Source organism: Haliotis cracherodii, unplaced genomic scaffold (assembly GCF_022045235.1).
Source record: "Haliotis cracherodii isolate W230 unplaced genomic scaffold, xgHalCrac1.p SCAF_7, whole genome shotgun sequence".
Classification (NCBI taxonomy): domain Eukaryota; kingdom Metazoa; phylum Mollusca; class Gastropoda; order Lepetellida; family Haliotidae; genus Haliotis; species Haliotis cracherodii.
The window spans coordinates 51,906,774-51,927,203 of record NW_027266330.1 but is presented as its reverse complement, the minus strand read 5'-3'; the positions used below and the strand labels follow the sequence as shown (position 1 = coordinate 51,927,203).

Below are 20,430 nucleotides of genomic sequence, written 5' to 3'. Positions count from 1 at the left end.
GCCCTAACCATACCCGTTAGCTCGATTTTCGACTTTAACCCTAGCTAAGACCAGTTTAGGTCAAAAGGACCCCAAATGAGCCAAACTAGGGTTTAAAAACGTCTTTTTAAACCTCCACCCTCCAAATGCACAATCCTAGGGACACCCAAGGCCATTTCTACCTCTTTCAACACCTCGTTCTTACAAAAAAAATTCACCTTTAGAGATGTACCCTAAAGTGACACAAAAGAGTACCAAACACATTCAACCACAACAGAACACAAACCACCCCCACAACAAAACAAACGGCGCACAAAGACCATAGCAATCACAGTAAACAATAATAAATCCCAAAATAATTGAATGAGATTGACAAAAATAAATTGCACTATCTAACAATAGTTGCAGCGCAAACAAAACGCTCAAAAAACGCCACAAAACGCAGGCGCAGGCTCGACAACGGGAAACTGCAGACATAAAAAGCACAACCAATCCTCTGCAACGTCCCGACCTTGCTGCGCGACCTCCAAAAATCCATGGAAACATACAAAAAAGGCAAAATCGAGATAACCCTAGCTAACCCCCTAACCCTCTAGGGTTAGCCCTAACCATACCCGTTAGCTCGATTTTCGACTTTAACCCTAGCTAAGACCAGTTTAGGTCAAAATGACCCCAAACGAGCCAAACTAGGGTTTAAAAACGTCTTTTTAAACCTCCACCCTCCAAATGCACAATCCGAGGGACACCCAAGGCCATTTCTACCTCTTTCAACACCTCGTTCTTACGAAAAATATTCACCTTTAGAGACGTACCCTAAAGTGACACAAAAGAGTACCAAACACATTCAACCACAACAGAACAGAAACCACTCCCACAACAAAACAAACGGCGCACAAAGACCAAAATATTTAAATAAGTTTTACAAAAATAAATTGCCCTATCTAACCCTAGTTGCGGCGCAAACAAAACGCTCAAAAACGCTACGCGCGCGCACAACAACGGGGAACTGCAGACATCAAAAACACCACCAACGCTCTGCAACGTCCCGACCCTGTCGCGCGACCTCTAAAAATCCACCGAAACATCAAAAGAAAAGCAAAATCGAGCTTACCCTTTCAACAAGTTGTTTAGCTACTGCAAATGAAATGTTTCTTTCGCGACGACTGACAAATCTAGCCAAACATTAAAATGACACATATGCTACGATCAAAAACGTGGAAGAAATAAATATACTTTGAAAGACGTTGTCTTACATACCCTCTCAGGGGGACAATAATTTTACACTACTTTAACCCCTTCGAGGATGTACCCACTAACAATCTCAGTTACTGATTTATTCAACCAATTTATAAAAACATAATTATTTACAACAACAAAAATAAAAAAAATATGGATTAATTGAATTTCCTTAAAAAAACAACAAGAATTAAGTGAGAACTTACCTGCGTAAAAAGATCCTTGATTCCTGTAACATTAAAATATTGATCCCATGTGATGGAAAAATCAATGTAGTCAAACAGGACATGCTTGACCATGATTCTTTCATCACAAGGGATGCAGAATGGAGGATCCTCACCTTTCAACAATTTTTCATGAGTATATCTAGAATGGCCCATGCGGCATCATCTTAATACGACCTCTTCAAATCTGGACTGACAACCAAGTAGGTATAACCGATATTTGCATGTAGTTTATTTATTCCCACTTCTTCTGCATTAGATCTCTGATGAAACGTCTAATAACAGGTTTATAATCACTATAGGGTATAAGAAGTGGAGTCGCAGATTTGTTGAGTGAGTGAGTGAGTTACCATAGATATCAGCAATATTTCAGCCATATCGTGACTTTCAAAGGTCATACATAATAAATACAATAGATATATAAATATAATAGTAAACTATATAATCAAGCCAACAAGGGACAGTAAAATAACTAGACTTATCACGGATTCTAATTTTAAACTAGGATAGAAGCATAAAATCACATCACTAGACAGAACAAAACATTATAAAAAAGAGCTATAGATCGCCAGCAACTGAAGGTAGATCACCATACTGGTGACCATGGGGACTTACAGTACCTTTGCGGTGTGGTCGGGTAGCCTAGTGGTTAGAAGACCAGGGTTCGATTCCCTACATGGGTACAATGTGTGAAGCCCATTTCTGGTGTCACCCGCCGTGATATTGTTGGAATATTGCTAAAAGCGGCGTAAAACAATACTCACTCACTCACTACAGTACCTTTGCTACCTGCATGGATCCCAATAGGATTTACATCATCCCTTCAGTTGTTCCCTTCAAATCTGAACTGACAACCCAAGTAGGTGTAACCGATGGTTGGTTTAATTTCATGTAATTTATTGATAACCACTTGGGTGTCCCACTTCTGTTGCATTACATCTCTGATGTAACATCTAATAACAGGTTTGATGTCTTTGAATGGGATCAGAAGTGGTGTCACAGATTTGTTGAGTGCTGCTTTTGCAGCAGCATCGGCCTTTGTGTTACCATTGATTCCATCATGGCTTGGTAACCAACAGAAAACGATGTTGTATTGGCCAGTAGCAAGATCATTAAACAATTCAACAATTTCTATTAAAAGTGGATGTGAGGCGGACATGTTTTTAATAGCTTGAATGCAAAAAAAGAGAGTCTGAAAAAAATATGAACTGTTAATGTTTAGTTTGGCCGTGGATGTATTTTAGAGCTGTTAAAATAGAACGTTTATCTGGTAATTTGGTTGAGATAGTTCTGATTCCAATGACGGTTGCGCTCGCAACAACGTCACCATCCTTGGATCCCTCTGTAAATGTAGATTTATGAGTACCACACGTGCTTCGTAATTCATTATATTGCTGTTGATAAACTAGTTGATTTGTTTCGGATTTCCTGAGTTTACTTAATGTTAGGTCCACCTCTGGCTTTACTAACTGCCAGGGTGGAGACGTAAACAGCCGAATGGGGGCTATATTTTCAAGATTGATTTGGGCAGCAGAAACATCAGATTGTATTCTTATTCCAAGTGGTGGAATAAGATAAGCCTTTTTATTGTAGAGATTTTTGTACAGAGGATTAAAAACACAGTCATATGCTGAATTGGATTCAGTAGAACGTAATTTGGAGATACACTGTAAAGATAATTTATCGTCTCGGTGTTTAAGGGATGGCTCATCAGCTTCCACATACAAACTGTGAATAGGTGAAGTTCGGAAGGCTCTAAGACAAAGCCTCAGGCCTTGGTGATGCATGGTGTCTAATAATTTTAAATTGCTCTTACAAGCCCAACCATAGATGATGGAGCCGTAATCAAGCATAGAGCGTATAAGAGCGCAGATTTGTTGAGTGCTGTCTTAGCAGCAGCATCAGACATTGTGTTACCAACGATCCCAACATGGCTGGGTAACCAACAAAAAACGATGTCGTATTGGCCCGTAGCAAGATCATTAAATAACTCAAGAATTTCAACTAAAAATGGATGTTTACATGACATATTTGTAATAGCCTGAAGGCACGAAAGAGAATCAGAATAACTAATGAATTGTTTATATTTGGATTGTTTCTTAATATATTCAAGTGCTGTTAGAATTGCGTTTGCTTCTGCTGTGAATATCGAACTGTTATCGGGTAATCATGAAGATATTGTTCTGATCCAATGACAGTGGCACTAGCAACTGCGCCACCATCCCTGGATCCATTTGTAAATATAGATTTATAAGTGTCATAAGAGTTTCGTAATTGATTGTATTCTTGTTAAAAAATTAGTTGATTCGTATCTGATTTCTTAAGTTTTGTTAATGTGAGGTCCTCATTTGGTCTAACCATTTGCCAAGGAGGTGATGAAAACAGTTGTGTGGGAGCTATATCTTGAAAGTTAATCTTCGCAGCGGAAACGACTGATTTAATTCTTATTACAAGTGGTGGAACAAAAGATGTTTTATTATTGTAAATATTTTCGTCTCATAAACAGGAGGAATCTAATGACCAGCTGATTGAGGGCCCATTCAAAAACTAATCTGGTTGAAGGTCTAGATGAATGGTGAAAGTGGTTTGTTTGACGAATACTGTTCCCGTCATCCGCTGACACAAGTCGCAACCAATGACAAACAGATTTCCCAGTTCGGTTGTCTTTACGTCCAGCTGCAGCAGTTGCGTGCTGGGGACAAATATTTACCTGGGGTCCCAACATGGATGAGTGAGTGTGGGTGTTTTCAACATATTGAACATTATATATGTCAAATGACAAAGGAAAGACACACGTGGCAGTTCTAGCAACTTTAACCACTGTTATGATGTCAGCCTCAGCCTTTCCAAACACTACAAAGGGATGCAACTCTCCATATCCTTCGAACATAAGCAAATGTAGTTGAGGGGTCTAATTGACAGCCAAAACAACTCAAACACAATAAATAGGGTACAGTTATCAAACGCGCAGTCGATTGATAGAGCCGGGCCCATTCAATGTCCCATCCAAATACTTCAAAGGGTCAAAGTTGTGTGTCGGGCGAAGACTGTTCCACACAGGGACGCAAATCATGGCCAACAGCTTGTTCAATTCGGTTGCCCACTTCGTCCAGTAATGGGTTGCTTGGGACACATTTTAATACTGGTCCCCACTGGAATGAGTGTGTAGTTGTAGTGATAAAGTCACGACCTTCCAGTTAAATGCAGGAGAAAAACCAAAAGTGGGGGTTTAAAGAACATTAACAATTCTTTTCTTACCAACAACCAAGGCTGTTAAGGGATCAGCAGATCCAAATCTGACAAAGGAATGCAACTCTGCATAGCCTTCGAACATGTGGTAAACTTTGCCAAAATGACACGTTACAAGAAAGGCGTTAACGAAGGTCAACGTGATCTTTACCATGGTATTTGATTATCGTAGCTCTGTCACACGAAATTGTACAACAAAATGCAAGGGGAAGTTGGAATTTATTTATTTACTTATGAATTTGTAATCTATAAAACCCTATACAATCCACGAAATCAATAAGTCCATAAACATCCATCACACGGATAAGCATGTGATTATTTAAACAACATAAAACAAATTTCGAGACAGGGATTAGAAGTAAACAGCAACATAGGCCAGAATACCTCACATTGTGAATAATAGTCAGTTGCTGCGTTAATAAAAGCATCTCAACTGACAACAAAAGCAAATAATCTACCTCAGGCCCTTGGTGTTTCACAACATTTCTAGCATAGCCTCCAGGTCTCTATACAGATAAACCTAACTACCAAACATCCATGACACTGTAGGTAGACACTACATAATAATGACAACCTAACCAAACACAACATTCGTAATTAAAATCTGTAGAAGACAAATTCATCAAAATAACTGCGAAGTGGAAAACTCGTATTAAACTCAAACCGCATTACTCAAACAGTTGATTAGATAAACTTACTTCTACCGTTGACACATCAATGAATGTATACACAAGAGTTAAATGGTTTGTTGATGTGACAACCACAGAGCATCTACTGCAAGAATACCGGTAATACATAAACAGGGACAAATATTATTAACGATAATTAACTCCATGTATAACCATCGAAACAAGTCAGCATCGACGATCACATAACATCTTGACGACTGATGACAGAAACCGTAAGTTTTAGTGTGCCTAGGAAAATAGAAATATATTTTACCCCATCTATCATTGTTCCAGGAGACTCAGTACTGGTCTTATTAGTCCTACTTTGGAGAAGTCCCCAGTATTGTGCCCTAACTGTCGTTGCTGGCGACGTATAGCCTGACTAATATGTTGCATCCTTGTCCTGTAGTCACTATGTTCCCTAAACAGTAAATCTGTGATATATACTACTGAACAATATTAAAGAACCTCCGATTTATTCATAACTATAGTTAATCTGCCATGGTTGCTGATTATTGCTAGAGCCTTCCAATTGAGGGTGTTCTTAAAGTGGCATACTACTGGTGACTATTTGGTGACAAGTTTGCAAATAGTGCACTTGTTCAATGCATAAGATGGGTGAAATATTGCGGACTTGACTTAAAGATTTAACTCACCCACCAACATAATGTAAAAAAAAGGTGCATTTTACGTTCTAAACATTCATGTTATAGTTTTTCATGCTTAATTTCAGACTATTCCACTTTTTGTCACTGTGTCACTGGTCGTGCAATTGAACGTCACAGATTGGATTTAACCAACCAATCAAGCATATGTTCGTTTTAATGTTTTGTTTCAAACAACCATTTCTGCCATCAATGTGTTTTTCTTTTTTTCTATTAATAGTGTTGTTAGTACCGATTGTTTTGTATCATATCGGGAAATAAACTTATATTATCCAAAAGTACAACGAATATATTCGCATTATGGACATGTTTTTATTTCAGTGCTTGTGAAATTGAAGACAAAGCTCTGGAGACGTTCAACCCTATCAGAACTTAAGATGATGCATCTTCAGACCTACCTGCTGCTGATAGTGGTTTCGTCAGGGTTGATTCTAGCAAAACGAAGACGAATCACATTTATGAATTGCCAATCAGCAAAATCCAACAGAAACCTTGTGACAACAACACCGGCCCAAACAAAGATAGAGTGTTCCGTGATCTGCCTGAATGACCCTGAATGTCTTTCAGCCTCCTTCTGCAAGGCGGACGGTGGCTACACGTGTCAACTGAGCCGGTTTTATGCAGATGGAGACTGTTCCCAGCTTGTAGCTGATGGTGACTGTAGCCTGACTGCTATAGTAAGTTACCAGCCTTTTGCCTCACGAGTGAGTGAGTGAGTAATTCAGTGAGTGAGTGAGCCATATCGTGACGAAACAGTTATAATAATTTTATCAATAATTATTATTTATCTAGATTTAAAAGCTGTCAACGATGAACAGTATAATAACTGGAGTATTACAGTTTCGATTTTAAAACGAGTTAAGAATATTTAAAAGAATCCATTATCATTCAAGAATACAATATAAAAAGAGACTATAGATCCCCTTCAACCAAAGTTTAGCCACCTTACTAGGGACCGTGGGGACAGACGATACGTCCGCTACGTGCATGGTCCCCAAGCAGGATTTACACCAACCCTTCAGCTGCTAGCGGTGATACGGAATTTAGCCATCAATTAAAATTACAAAGATTCCCCATTTACAACTGTGGCATGATGAGATCTTACATATCCCCTCGGGGTTACGCTACTTCAACCACCTTTGAGGATACAGCCACTTACCATCTAAGTTACAAATTATTCATTACCAATACCATACTCAACAACAAAAGTTCCTGTGACACCAATATTGTAGTGTATTTTTCAAACAAGTAAAGTTTGATTTTCGATATTGCAGTACATGTATGGAATCAAGTCACAAAAACGCAACTGCCACAGAAAAGAATGCATTTCATGCAAAAGTTGACTTTTATGCAAGCCCCATGCATTTCACTACCCAAGAATGGGTATAAAAACATGTGCGTTAACGGGATTCCATATGCATAGTTTAGCATCGTGCTGACAACAATCACTCAGAAAAACAACAAAAATTACGCAATGCCACACCTATCGAGTCAACGTGATGTTGCAAGACAACTTAACGTCCACAGAAACGCCATTTGGTGTGTATGGCAACGTTGACAACAGACGAATGCAGCCAGAGAACATACTCGGAGTGGTAGGCCACGCGTAACCAAGGCAAAACATTTGGAATCGAACAACACACCTACTAAATCGATTCCAGCCAGCATCAGTGACTGCAAGAAGCATCCCTGGCCTTCAACGAATACCTTCACAAACCGTACGTCGCCGCCTCAGATGTGCAAGGATTGTCGCCAGAAGACCCGCCAGACGTCCCATTTTGACAGGAAACAACAGTCAAGCACGTCTACAGTGGTGCAGACACCGTGTACGCTGGACGGCCATGCAGTGGGGACAAGATCTATTCACTGACGAGTCTCGTTTTCAACTCAGCCACAGCGATGGACGGATTCGAGTGTACCAACGTCAAGGCGAACGTTACGTCAATCATTGTGTCATGGAATAAGATCGGTTCGGTGGCGGCAGCGTGATGGTATGAGGTTTGATTACAGCAAGACAGAGGACCCGTTTGATAGTGGTAGAGGGAAATCCCAATGAACAGTGCTCCCGAGACGAGATCATCAGCCCTGATTTGTGAATCAACATTTTGGCATGTTCATGTTTTTGATTAAATCACGCATTTTCTGAGGTCAGTGTGGCAAATTAAACCATTGAACACTTACAGGGGTCTTTTATCTGTTGCAAACCGAAATTGTTTCAGATTTGGTAAAAAACATAACTTTGCATTAGTTCTTATTCAATGTCACAGGAACTTTTGTTCAGTGTATAAAATATAACTATTTACACGTTTCAAAACTTCATAACTTCAATATCTTTGTACAAAACAAATAATAAATGAGAACAGGACATGCTTGACCGTGATTCTTTCATCACAAGGGATAAATAATGGAGGATCCTCACCTTTCAACAAATACTCAAATAATCTTCGGTGTAACGAGAATGGTCAATAGACATCATCGTAAAATGACCTCTTCAAAATCTGGACTGTCAACCAAAGCAGGTGTAACCCATACGGATATGTGATCCAATAACTGGCTTGTTATCACTGTAGGGAATCAGAAGTGGTGTTGTTACCATTGATGCCAACATGACTTGGTAACCAGGGAAAAAACGATGTCGTATTGGCCAGTAGCAAGTTCGTTAAATAATTCAAGAATTTCGATTAAAAGTGGATGTTTTGAAGAATGATTTGCAACTGCCTGAAGACAGGAAAGAGAGTCGGAAAATATTTAAAAAAATGTTTATGTTTTGATTGTTTACGAATGTACTCTAGTGATGGGAATAAAGCGTTTGATTCGGCTGTAAAAATGGAACAGTTATCTAGCGTTCTGGATGATATAGTCCTGGATCCAATGACAGTGGGTTTTGCAACTGCGTCACCATCCCATGAGTGAATGAAAAGTGAAAAGTTTAACTATCAAAAATGAAACAATCTTAAAATTTGGCCTTCAGATCGCAAGCAACTCAATTTCGGTGACCTATAAGTACTAAGAATCTGATAACAGTCACATCTTAATGACAGAAGTAATCGAAATGGTAACGATGCCTGATATTTCACAGGTGAACCCGTGTGAAAATGGAGGGAGTTTCTTTCCCCAAAACAGAACATGTCAGTGTGTTGACGGCTTTGTTGGGGACTACTGTCAGAGGCGCTACCGAGGTGGGTATATTGCTGATACTACATGGCAATCTTATCATCCTTTGTACTTGCACATTGGTGTGATCAATATTCTGTTTCACTCTCTCGGTAACATCCAAATGATGCTTCTGTTGTAACAAAAACGATGACCATGTTTACAACGTGTAGCTTGGCATTCTTTGCCCTTACCACTGCACGCTTTAGAAGAGACGTCATATTGCACGCTTGGCAGATACACGTCCATTGTGAAGCAATCAGAAAGGAAAGCACAAAGTTACAAGTCCAAGAGAACTTCATGTCTCTTGTACAACATGTAATTGTAATAGTAATCGCACTTACGACATAGTCCAAGTTTAGTTAGTCATATATATTTTTACTTTATTGAATTGCCAACGCTAAATCATTGTCCACTCCCTCACTACATATCGTTCTCTCGATGCTTTATGGTTTGTCTTATGTTCAGTCTGAAATAACGATCATGCAATCATTTAATTTGTCCTCGTCTGTACACGTGGCCGTGACACTGCCGATTGAGTCTTCGTAGATATTATATTACTACATAAGTATTCTTTCTCATTTCATTTCAGACTGCACGGAAACCACAAAGAGTAAACTTTCCTTCATTCAGCCACTGGAGTCAGACTATATCTCCGAGATATATTGTCTGAATTACCCAAATCTGCCAAAACAACCTACCCCCATCACGACTTACACCGACACTTATAGCGGAAATTTTACACGGACGTGGCAGGCGATGAGACAGGGTATTCCACGTCAAATCCATTACTACTTTCTCGGCCTTGAAAATCTACACCACTTAACGAAACAGGGTGTGTATGATCTGTGGGTTTTCCTGTTTGTTAACAATAAAAGTGCGGGGAGCATATGGTACAAAAATGTGGGCGTTGACTCTGTAGAAGAAGGCTATGCATTGCACTGGGATTACATTGAACATGGGAACTGGGGCAGCTATGACGACAATCCTTATATGGATGGGTTCGGTGGTGTAGGTGATGTCACGACGAACATAAACGGAGCACGTTTTGGGACCTATGACAACGACGTCAGTGGCTGTGCCGGTTTCAAAGGAGCTGGATGGTGGTATAACCCTCTCGGATGCACAATGTTGAAATTTGACCCCGATGGACTATATTGGCCAGTTAACAGAACTGGGACAGTTGAATTAGAGAAAATAGACTATGTTCATATGATGCTCTTGCCAGTGTACTGGTATGTGGAAGACGACCTTGTTCTTTAATAACGTTAACGAGTTATTATTTAACATTGCTCACCAGGTAATATTCCAGCAAAATATGTGATGTGTTCTTTTAATGTCGGATAAAAATCTGATGAAGGACATTTCATCAAAGTATGATATAATTGATCCATCGTGTAAACTTGATCTCAATGGGTTTTTTGTTTTGTTTTGTTTGTTGTTAAACGCTGCACTCAGCAATATTCCAGCCATGTGACGGTGGTCTGTAAAATAATCGAGTGTTGACCAGACAATCCAGCCACCCGTTCCCCCTAGCCGAACATTAAAACAACACATATTCTATGAATAAAAACGTGGTAGCAATAAATACACTTTGAAAGACGTGGTCTTACATACCCTCCCAGGGGGACAATAATGACAAATTTAGCAAACATTAAAACAACACATATGCTACGATTAAAACTGTAGTTGGAATAACATACTTTGAATGACATGGACTAATGATACCCTCTCAGGGGGACAATAATTTGACACTACTTTAATCCCTTTCGAGGATAAAGCCACTAACAATCTCAGTTATTAATTTTATTTAACCAATTATAAAAAAAACAACAACACTGACTATATACAGGATATATCATTCAAAATTTATGTAATAATTCAATTTCCTTTAACAGATCGATGATTAGGTGAGAACTAAGATAAAAAAGATCCATGAAGAGTGAAACTTTGAAATAGTTATCCCTTGTGACTGAAAAATCTATACAGTCCTCCTTGACTGTGATTCTTTCATCACAAGGGATGCAAAACGGAGGATCTTTACCCTTCAACAAATACTCGTGTGTATATCTGCCATGGCCAATATGACATCGTTGCATTATGACCTCTTCAAATCTGGACTGACAACAAAAGTAAGTGTAACCGACATTTGGTTTTATTTCGTGTAATTAATTGATACCTACCTGGGTTTCCCACTTCTTTTGCATTAGATCTCGGATGTAAGATCTAATACCAGTTTTATAATCACTGTATGGGATCAGAAGCGGTGTCACAGAATTGTTGAGTGCTGCTTTTGCAGCAGCAGCAGCCATTGTATTACCAACGATTCCAACATGGCTGGATAACCAACATAAAGCAATGTCGTAATGGCCCGTAGCTAGGTCATTATAAAACTCGACAATTAATAGTGGATGTGTACTGGGCATATTTTCAATAGCCTGACGACAGGAAAGAGAGTCTGAACATATTATGAACGGCTTATGCTTAGATTGATTATTAATATATTTAAGAGCTGTTAAGATGGCGTGAGATTCTGCCGTGAAAATTGAACTATCATGTGGCAACCTGAACGATATTGTTTTGGATCCACTCACTCACTGTCCTGGATCCAAAAATAGTAGCGTTAGCAACTGCGTCATCATCCTTGGATCCTTCTGTAAACCTAGTTTTGTACGTATCATATGTATGTCTTAGTTGATGGTATTCTTGTTGATAAATTAGTGGATTAATTTGTGATTTCTTTAGTTTTGATAATGTCAGGTCTACCTCTGGCTTTATTAGTTGCTAAGGAGGTGAAGATAGCAGGCGGTGATGAGAAATGTTTTCAAGGCGTATATCCGCATTAGATATTGCAGTTTTCACCTCATTCAAAGAGGGGGGAATAAGAGAAGATTTCGTTTGGTTAAGCTCCTCATATAGGGTATGAAAAACGCAATCATATGCAGGATTTGACTGATTTGAAGATAACTTGGTAATGTACTGTAAAGATAATTTTAGACGTCAGAGTTTAAGTGATGGTTCGTAGGCCTCTACATATAAACTGTTAATGGAAGAAGTTCTGAAGGATCCAAGGCAGAGCCGTAGTCCTTGGTGATGTATAGAATCCAGTATTTTTAGATTGCTTCTGCAGGCGCCCTCATTAACGATGGAGCCTTAATCCATATTTGAATAGATGAGAGCTCAATATAGTTGGAGGAGGGTCTTCTGATCACCTCCCCACTTTGAATATGAAACGACAAGTGCTTTCAGGCATTTAGTTTTAAGGTATTTGATATGGGGTTTAAGTGTCAAGTGGCTATCAAAAATAAGTCCCCGGAATTTAGCTTCCTTTACAATTTTGATAGGTGTGCCATCCAAATATAGTTCAGGGTCTTGATGTGACTTGATATTTTCGACAAAAATGTGTAATGTTAGTCTTGGCTTTAGAAAATTTAAAGCCATTTTCCAGTGCCGATTTTTAAATTTTATTAAGGCATAACTGTACTTGTCTTTCAACTGAATGCATATTTATACCACGACAAGATATGTTAAAATCATCGACGAAAAGTGACCCATCGGTAGAGTCATTTATAACCTTAGACAGGCTATTTATCTTAATTCTAAATAATGTAACAGACAAGATACTGCCTTGTGGGACACCCTGATCCTGCTTATAATGGTCAGACATGGTTGAGCCCACAGGGACTTGAAATTGTCTGTTAGTTAAAAACTTGGATATAAATTGAGGCAAACGACCTCACAATCCAAAATCATGTAAATCCTTTAAAATACCATGCTTCCATGTAGTGTCGTTAGCTTTTTCTAGATCGAAAATGTAGACACTGCATGTTGATTATATTGCATTTTTAACAAATGACTCTAATCTAAATAAATGGTCAACAGTACTTCGGTTTTTACAAAAAAAACACATTGAATATTTGTGATTAAATTATTGGATTCCAAGTACCATGTTAATCTATTGTTGACCATGCGTTCCATGTTTTTGCAAACGCATCTGGTCAATGTAATGGGTCTATAGTTTGAGGGATCACTTCGATCCCGTCCAGGTTTTGGTATGGGTACAACTATGGCATCACACCAGGAAGAAGGAAACTTACCTGATGTCAATATATCATCAAAAATTAACAAAAGGGTTTCTAAACATGGTTCTGGTAAGTCCTTCAGAAGTTGATTGTGTGTATATTATCAGCTCCTGTAGCAGTATCATAAGCTTGTCCGAGAGCAGTATGAAGTTCATGGATTGAAAATAGTTCATTATAATCTTCCCCATGATCTAATTTAAAATTTATAAATTTCATCAGCAATTTTGTTTCGTTCATCAGAATAATTGAACAGGGTCAGGAACGTTGATAAACAAATCAGGTGTTAATTTGTTTAACGAAAGTAGTTCAAACTAAGGCCATTTTGCTTTCGATAAATTCCGTCTTGAGGATGGCGGAACATCCGATGGGGTAACCGGTTTCAGAATGGTTGGAAAGTGGTCACTTCCACAGAGGTCATCGTGGACTGACCACTCAAATTCATTTAGCAGATCTGGGTCTGTATTAGACAAATCAAGTGATGAGTAAGTACCTGTACCAGGATGTAGATAAGTGTTCGAACTGTCATTAAAAATTCATAAAAACTTCTACAATCTTTTCCTTGCTACATGTATGGACAATACCCCAGTGTGGATTATGCCCGTTCAAATCTCTCATTATGATACAGGGCTTAGGAAGCTGGTCATAAAGAGCTTGAAGTTCACTTTGCTGAAGTGAAGACGACGGAGGAATGTAAAGTCAGCACAAAGTAAAAACGATGTGCATGGTGATACGAGCTGCAACAGCTTGAAGAGGGGTATTGTGAAGAACAGGACTATGTATAACGCCCTGACTCACAAAGATGGAAGATCCCCCAGTTGCCTTAGCTTCTGGAAGAGAAGAGAAACGATATGAATCATATATTCTGATATAGAGTTGATCCGTATTTTTCAAGAATGTTTCTTGTAAACAAAATGCTGATGGCTCCAAATCTTGAGTAAATAACTGTAAATCATTGTAATTGTTCTTCAGTCCTCTGCACTTCCACTGTAGAACATGGCTGTGACCATTCATGTGCTATGGTTCAACAGGTGAACGCGAGCGTGATGGAGGGTCACTCTTAAGAACAGGGAGTGAAGGGCTGACCTCCATGTCCAAAGGTTCAAACTGAGAAGAAGGCACCTCCAAGTGTTGGAGGGCCCTGGTCCTTCTTCTCACTTGTCTCTTTTGATGTCTGGTTAGTTGGGCAACGCCCTAAACTCTTTCATTTTCCTAAACATATTCTGGGTCTGATGTCATGTCTGATTGTTGTGCCAGTTGGACATCTGTTTGTGTTTCTGATACTGATGTTGTTGGTACAGAGACAATTGGTTCAAGAATGATCTGATCATCATTTACCCAACTGACTAACTTTTGGCAAGACATAGGGACACTGGTAGGTTTAACAACGGGACGATAAGAAGAGGAAACTGCATCTGAATAAGTAATTGTTGAAGTAGCTTAAGAAGGGATAGGAACAAGTCGCCTCATATGACAAGCATTGCGGTGCTGAGGACATATTCTAACCCGGGTCCACACGGGAGAAGAGCTATTAGCATTACCCAGCATTCACCATGGGGAGGTTGCTCTTCACGAGTGCCATACTGGGATGTAGATATGTGTTTGAACCGTCATAATGGATACACAAGTCGTTGTTATAAATGAAATCTTCCAAACGTTTTTACCCTTGTTATTTATTTGAACACTACCCCAGAGTGGATTGTGCCCATTTAAATCGCCCATAATAATACAGGGCTTGGGGAGTTGATCATAAAGAGCTTGATGTTCAGAGTGTCGAAGGGAAGAAGATGGTGGAATATAGAGCGAACACTAAGTAAAAACTATGTGTAAGGTTACACGGACCGCAACAAGTGAAGGGGAGTAGCAAGATGGACGGGACTGGATATCTCCATGAATATTGAAGAACCCCCAAAAACTTTTGGGGTCTAAAAGACATTGTAGGAGGTATAACCTCTTATATCGAATTTATCAGTGTCTTTGTGATATGTATCTTGTAGACATATCGCCGCTGGTTTGAAACCCTGAATTAAAAGTTATTAATCATCATAACTTTTGTTAAGCCCTCTACAGTTCCATTATATTAAATGTGATGATTAAGTCATGGTGGCTCAGTGGGTGATCTCTCATGTGTCAAAAAAGAACAGTAAAATAACTAGAAGATCACAGAATATTATTTAAAACTAGTATACAGCCTTAAAAAGATTTCACTTTATGTAACGATACAATATAAAAAAGGCTATAGATCGCCAGCAACTGAAGATAGATCACCTCACTAGGGACCATGGGAACTTACAGTACTTTTGCTACCTACATGGACCCCAACAGGATTTACACCATCCCTTCAGGTGTTGGCGATGGCTGACACAATTAGCCGAACATTAAAACAACACATATTCTACGATTAAAAACGTAGTAGCAATAAATACACTTTGAAAGACGTGGTCTTACATACCGTCTTAGGGGGGCAATAATTTTACACAACTTCAATCCCCTTCGAGGGTACAGCCACGGTTATCAAATCTATTTTATCAATTATAAAAACTATATTATATACAAAACATATCAATCAAAATTTAAGTAACAATTCAATTTCATTTAAAAAGTCAATAATTAAACGAGCACTGATATTAAAAAGATCCTTTAAGAATGAAACTTTAAAATAGTTATCCCTTGTGATGGCAATATCAACACAGTCAAGCAGGACATGCTTGACCGTGATTTTCACATCACAAGGGATACAAAAAGGAGGATCCTCGCCTTTCAATATATATTCATAAGTATATCTGCTATGGCCAATACGATATCGTCGCATTATGACCTCTTCAAATCTGGACTGACAACCCAAGTAGGTGTAGCCAATAGTTGGTTTAATGTCATGTAATTTATTTACACCCACTTGAGTGTCCCATTTCTTTTCCATTAGATCACGGATGTAAGATCTAATTACGGGTTTATAATCACTGTATGGAATAAGAAGTGGTGTCACAGATTTGTTGAGTGCTGCCTTAGCAGCAGCAGCAGCCATTGTGTTCCCAGTAACTCCAACATGGCTGGGGAACCAACAGAAAACGATATCGTATTGGCCAGTAGCAAGATCATTAAACAATTCAACAATTTCTATTAAAAGTGGATGTGTGGAAGACTTGTTTTTAATAGCTTGAATGCAAGAAAGAGAGTCTGAAAAAAGAATGAACTGTTTATGTTTACTTTTGGCTGTGGATGTATTTTAGAGCTGTAAAAATAGCATTTGCTTCTGCTGTGAAAATAGAACATTTATCTAGTAATCTGGTTGAGATAGTTCTGGATCCAATGACGGTGGCGCTGGCAACAGCGTCACCATCCTTGGATCCATCTGTGAATATAAATTTATGAGTATCATACATGCTTCGTAATTCATTATATTGCTGTTGATCAATTAGCTGATTTTACCCGTGGCTTCACTAACTGCCATGGTGGAGAAGTGAACAGCCTAGTGAGGGCTAATTTTTCAAGATTGATTTGGGCAGCAGAAACATTAGATTGTATTCTTATTCCAAGTGGTGGAATAAGAGATGTCTTTTTATTGTAGAGATTTTTGTACAGAGGATTAAAAACACAGTCATATGCTGGATTTGATTTTGTAGAACGCAATTTCGATATATATTGTAAAGATAATTTAATGCGTCGGTATTTAAGGGATGGCTCATCAGCCTCCACATAAACTGTGAATAGGTGAAGTTCGGAAGGCTCCAGGCCTCAGACCTTGGTGATGAATGGTGTCTAATAATTTTAAATTGCTCTTACAAGCCCCACCACAGATGATGGAACCATTATCAAGTTTAGAGCGTATAAGAGCTGTGTATAGTTGAAGGAGGGTTTTCTGATCCCCTCCCTACCTGGAACTTTTAACAAATCTAGGGCTTTCAGACATTTATGCTTTAAGTATCTTATATGTGGTAAAAATGTTAAATGATGATCGAAAATTATACCCAAAAATTTCGTTTCTTTTACAACTTTAATGGGTTGTTATCTAATATTAGTTATGGGTCTTTCTGAGGTTTATATTTTCTGCAAATGTGAATACAGTTTTAGATTTGGAAAGTTTAAAGCCATTTTCTAGACACCATTTTTGGATTTTGTATAAACACAATTGCATTTGCCTCTCAATCATATGCATGTTTTTACCACGTCAAGAAACATAAAAGTCATCCACAAACAACGATCCATCAAATTGAATAACTAAAAGGTCAATGGTACTGCGATTTTTACAAAATTCACATTGAATATTTGTGATTAAATTATTGGATTCTAAGTACCAAGTTAATCTATTATTGACCATGCGTTCCATGGTTTTGCAAACGCAGCTAGTCAATGAAATGGGTCGATAATTGGAAGGTTCAGTATGATCATGTCCAGGCTTAGGTATGGGAACAATGATAGCTTCACGCCATGAAGCAGGGAATTCTCCTGACGTTCAGATTTTATCAAATATTATCAAAAGGGTTTCTAAACAGGGTAGCGGGAAATGGTTTACGAGTTGATAGTGTATATTATCAGACCCTGCAGCAGTATCATGAGCCTGCCCAAGTGCAGTTTGGAGCTCATGAATGGAAAATACTTCATTGTAATCTTCTCCGTTATCTAAATTAAAATGTAAAGGTTTCTTTTCCTGCAGATTTTTGTATTTTTGAAATTGAGGGACATATTTAGACGGGGAAGAATGTTTAGCCAGAGTTTCACCAAGTTTATTTGCAATATCTGATGTATCAGTTAATAAGTGATCCCCATCTTTCAGATGATTGATGCTTGATTTAGAACCCTTAACTATTATTTTCTGAATCATGTTCCATACCTTGGACATAGGCGTCCGTGAATTTATCTTGGATACATAATTTTGCCAAGATTGACGTTTGTTTTGTTTGAATGTGTACCTTGTTGTAGCATTTACAATTTTAAATTTATTGAGATTATGGACCATTGGATGGCGCCGGAAATATTGTTCAGCTTTTTTCCGTGCCTTCCTAGCTTGTCCAGACAAGAGTAAGTACCAGTTGCAGGATGAAGATACGTGTGAGAACCATCATTAAAAAGGAATAAATCATTATTTAAGAACAAATCCTCCAGTAATTTTCCTTTAGTATTAGTGACATTACTACCCTAAAGTGGGTTATAACCATTCAAATCTCCCATGATGACACATGGTTTGGGGAGCTGGTCATACAGTGCCTGAAGATAAGATTGTTGAAGAGAACAGGATGGTGGTACATATAACGAACACAAAGTAAAAACAATATTCAATGTTACACGTACTGCAACAGCCTGAAGAGGGGTATTGAGAGGTACAGGACTATGGTGAATGCCCTGCCTCATCATAACAGAAGATCCTCCAGTTGCTTTATCACCCGGTGGGGAAAAGCAATGGTAGGAATCATATTGTCATAAAACGAAATTATCTGTAGGTTTAATGAACGTTTCTTGCAAGCAAAATGCCGATGGTTTAAAATCTTGAATTAAGAGCTGAAGATCATTAAAATTGGTCCGAAGTCCTCTACAATTCCATTGTATAAAAGAGGGAGAGCAACTCATTGAGGTTCAATTGGAGATCGCGAGTGGGGGGGGGGGGGGGTCCTCTACGCTGTAATGGTAGCGATGGTGTGACCTCCATGTCTAGAGGTTCAAAGGGGTTATGAACCTCTAGGGGATCTATCATTGAAGCTTAAGGCCTTTTGCTTCTTTTCTTATCTTTTTTGTTGTTTTATTTCTTTTTTACTTAAACGAACATTTGTTGTTTGTTTAGACTAGGATTCTGGCACAGGTTCAGATTCTGGATCAGGGTCGGGAGGGAGGTCTGGTGGCCGAGACTGAGAGGTAGATGGTGTATCAGTCTGAGTTTCAGTTGTTGGTACAGTCATCTCAAGTGGGAACAGCATTGTTTGTTGGTCTTAGACCCAGCTAATTGATGTCTGACATGCACTATTTACCTTTTGGATAGAAGAAAAGACTGCGACAGAGTATGGTTTCGAAAATAAATTAGTTGGAGCCTGGTCTGCTACAAATGTATTGGCATCGGAGAAAGAAATATTATGGGCTTATTTGATTTTAAATTTGATTCTCGCTCAAATGTTGGACAGGACTTGGAATATGACATGTGGTCACCATTGCAGTTTGCAAACATGATGTCATTGGTGCAATCGGCGTTATCATGTTTACAACCACAGCAGGAGCAAATTGGAGAGGAGGTACAAGACCTGACTCCATGTCCAAAACGTTGACACTTGAAACAACGGAGGGGAGTTGGTATATTCATATACACCCCGATGCTAAAATATCCAGCTTTGATGTTTGTTGGAAGTTTTGAAAGAGCAAAAGGGAAAAGATAAGTATTAGTTTTTACTACTCTGCCATTATCTTTTCTGGTGAATCGTTTGACCGATGACACCCCTTAAGATTTCAGTTCCATCGGAATCTCCTCTTCAGACATGACAGACAGACATTTAGCCTGATCACGAACAATGCCTCTGCAACTACTATCTCAGTATCTGCAAAGTGGTGTGCCTTGAGCAGATTGAGAGACTGTTGTCTCTTGGCACATTCTATTAGTAGAGAACCTAACCGTAAACGAGTGACGCTCTTAACATCACCACATATACCTTGAACTGCTTTTGAAACAACATTTGGGTTTATCTTGAGTGACAGGCCATTAAACACCCTTCCAAAACTAGAAATCGAGGCGATGAATCTGCATTAGTAACACAATTTTCATCATCAGAAGATGAAACTGTATCTGTGTCAACCAGCCTTCTCTTTTTTTTGTAACAAGAACCAGTGATTTGTGGGGAAGCCATGATGAAAGAAAACGGATTCGACAACCCTGCTCCCCACCCACCATGGAGTGTCAACAAGGACAGTGTTGCAGTGGAAGCCATCTACATACACTAGGGCTACAAGAGTGCGATACTCAAGCAACACCAACACAGGTAGCTAATACTGACAAACAAAATAAAAGACAGGTTGGTTCTACCCTATACAATTATCTGAAGACAATCAGAACCTGGAAGTCAATAATGCCAGATTGGCCAATGAGCCACCGCCTTCTGGCATAGGACGCTAGGCTAAGTTTAATATGTGCAGAATGCCATAATATACCATATTTACTGCATGATGTACTTATATAATCAAGACTGACATTGACCATGCA

At 38.8% G+C, this 20,430-nt stretch overlaps 1 protein-coding gene across 1 annotated transcript; it reads left to right on the top strand.

Moving 5' to 3' along the window:
- Window positions 1-9,082: 9,082 nt before the first annotated feature.
- On the top strand, window positions 9,083-10,437 carry LOC139448982 (angiopoietin-related protein 2-like). Its single transcript, XM_071230479.1, has 2 exons — window positions 9,083-9,200; window positions 9,767-10,437. The coding sequence occupies exons 1-2, from the start codon at window positions 9,083-9,085 to the stop codon at window positions 10,435-10,437; spliced, it is 789 nt and encodes a 262-aa protein (XP_071086580.1).
- Window positions 10,438-20,430: the final 9,993 nt, after the last annotated feature.

Excerpts from the sequence above, each read along its gene's own strand:
- LOC139448982 (XM_071230479.1), top strand. The coding sequence starts at position 9,083 with ATGCCTGATATTTCACAGGTGAACCCGTGTGAAAATGGAGGGAGTTTC. Across the intron at positions 9,201-9,766 it reads CTGTCAGAGGCGCTACCGAG|ACTGCACGGAAACCACAAAG; the intron begins GTGGGTATATTG and ends ATTTCATTTCAG.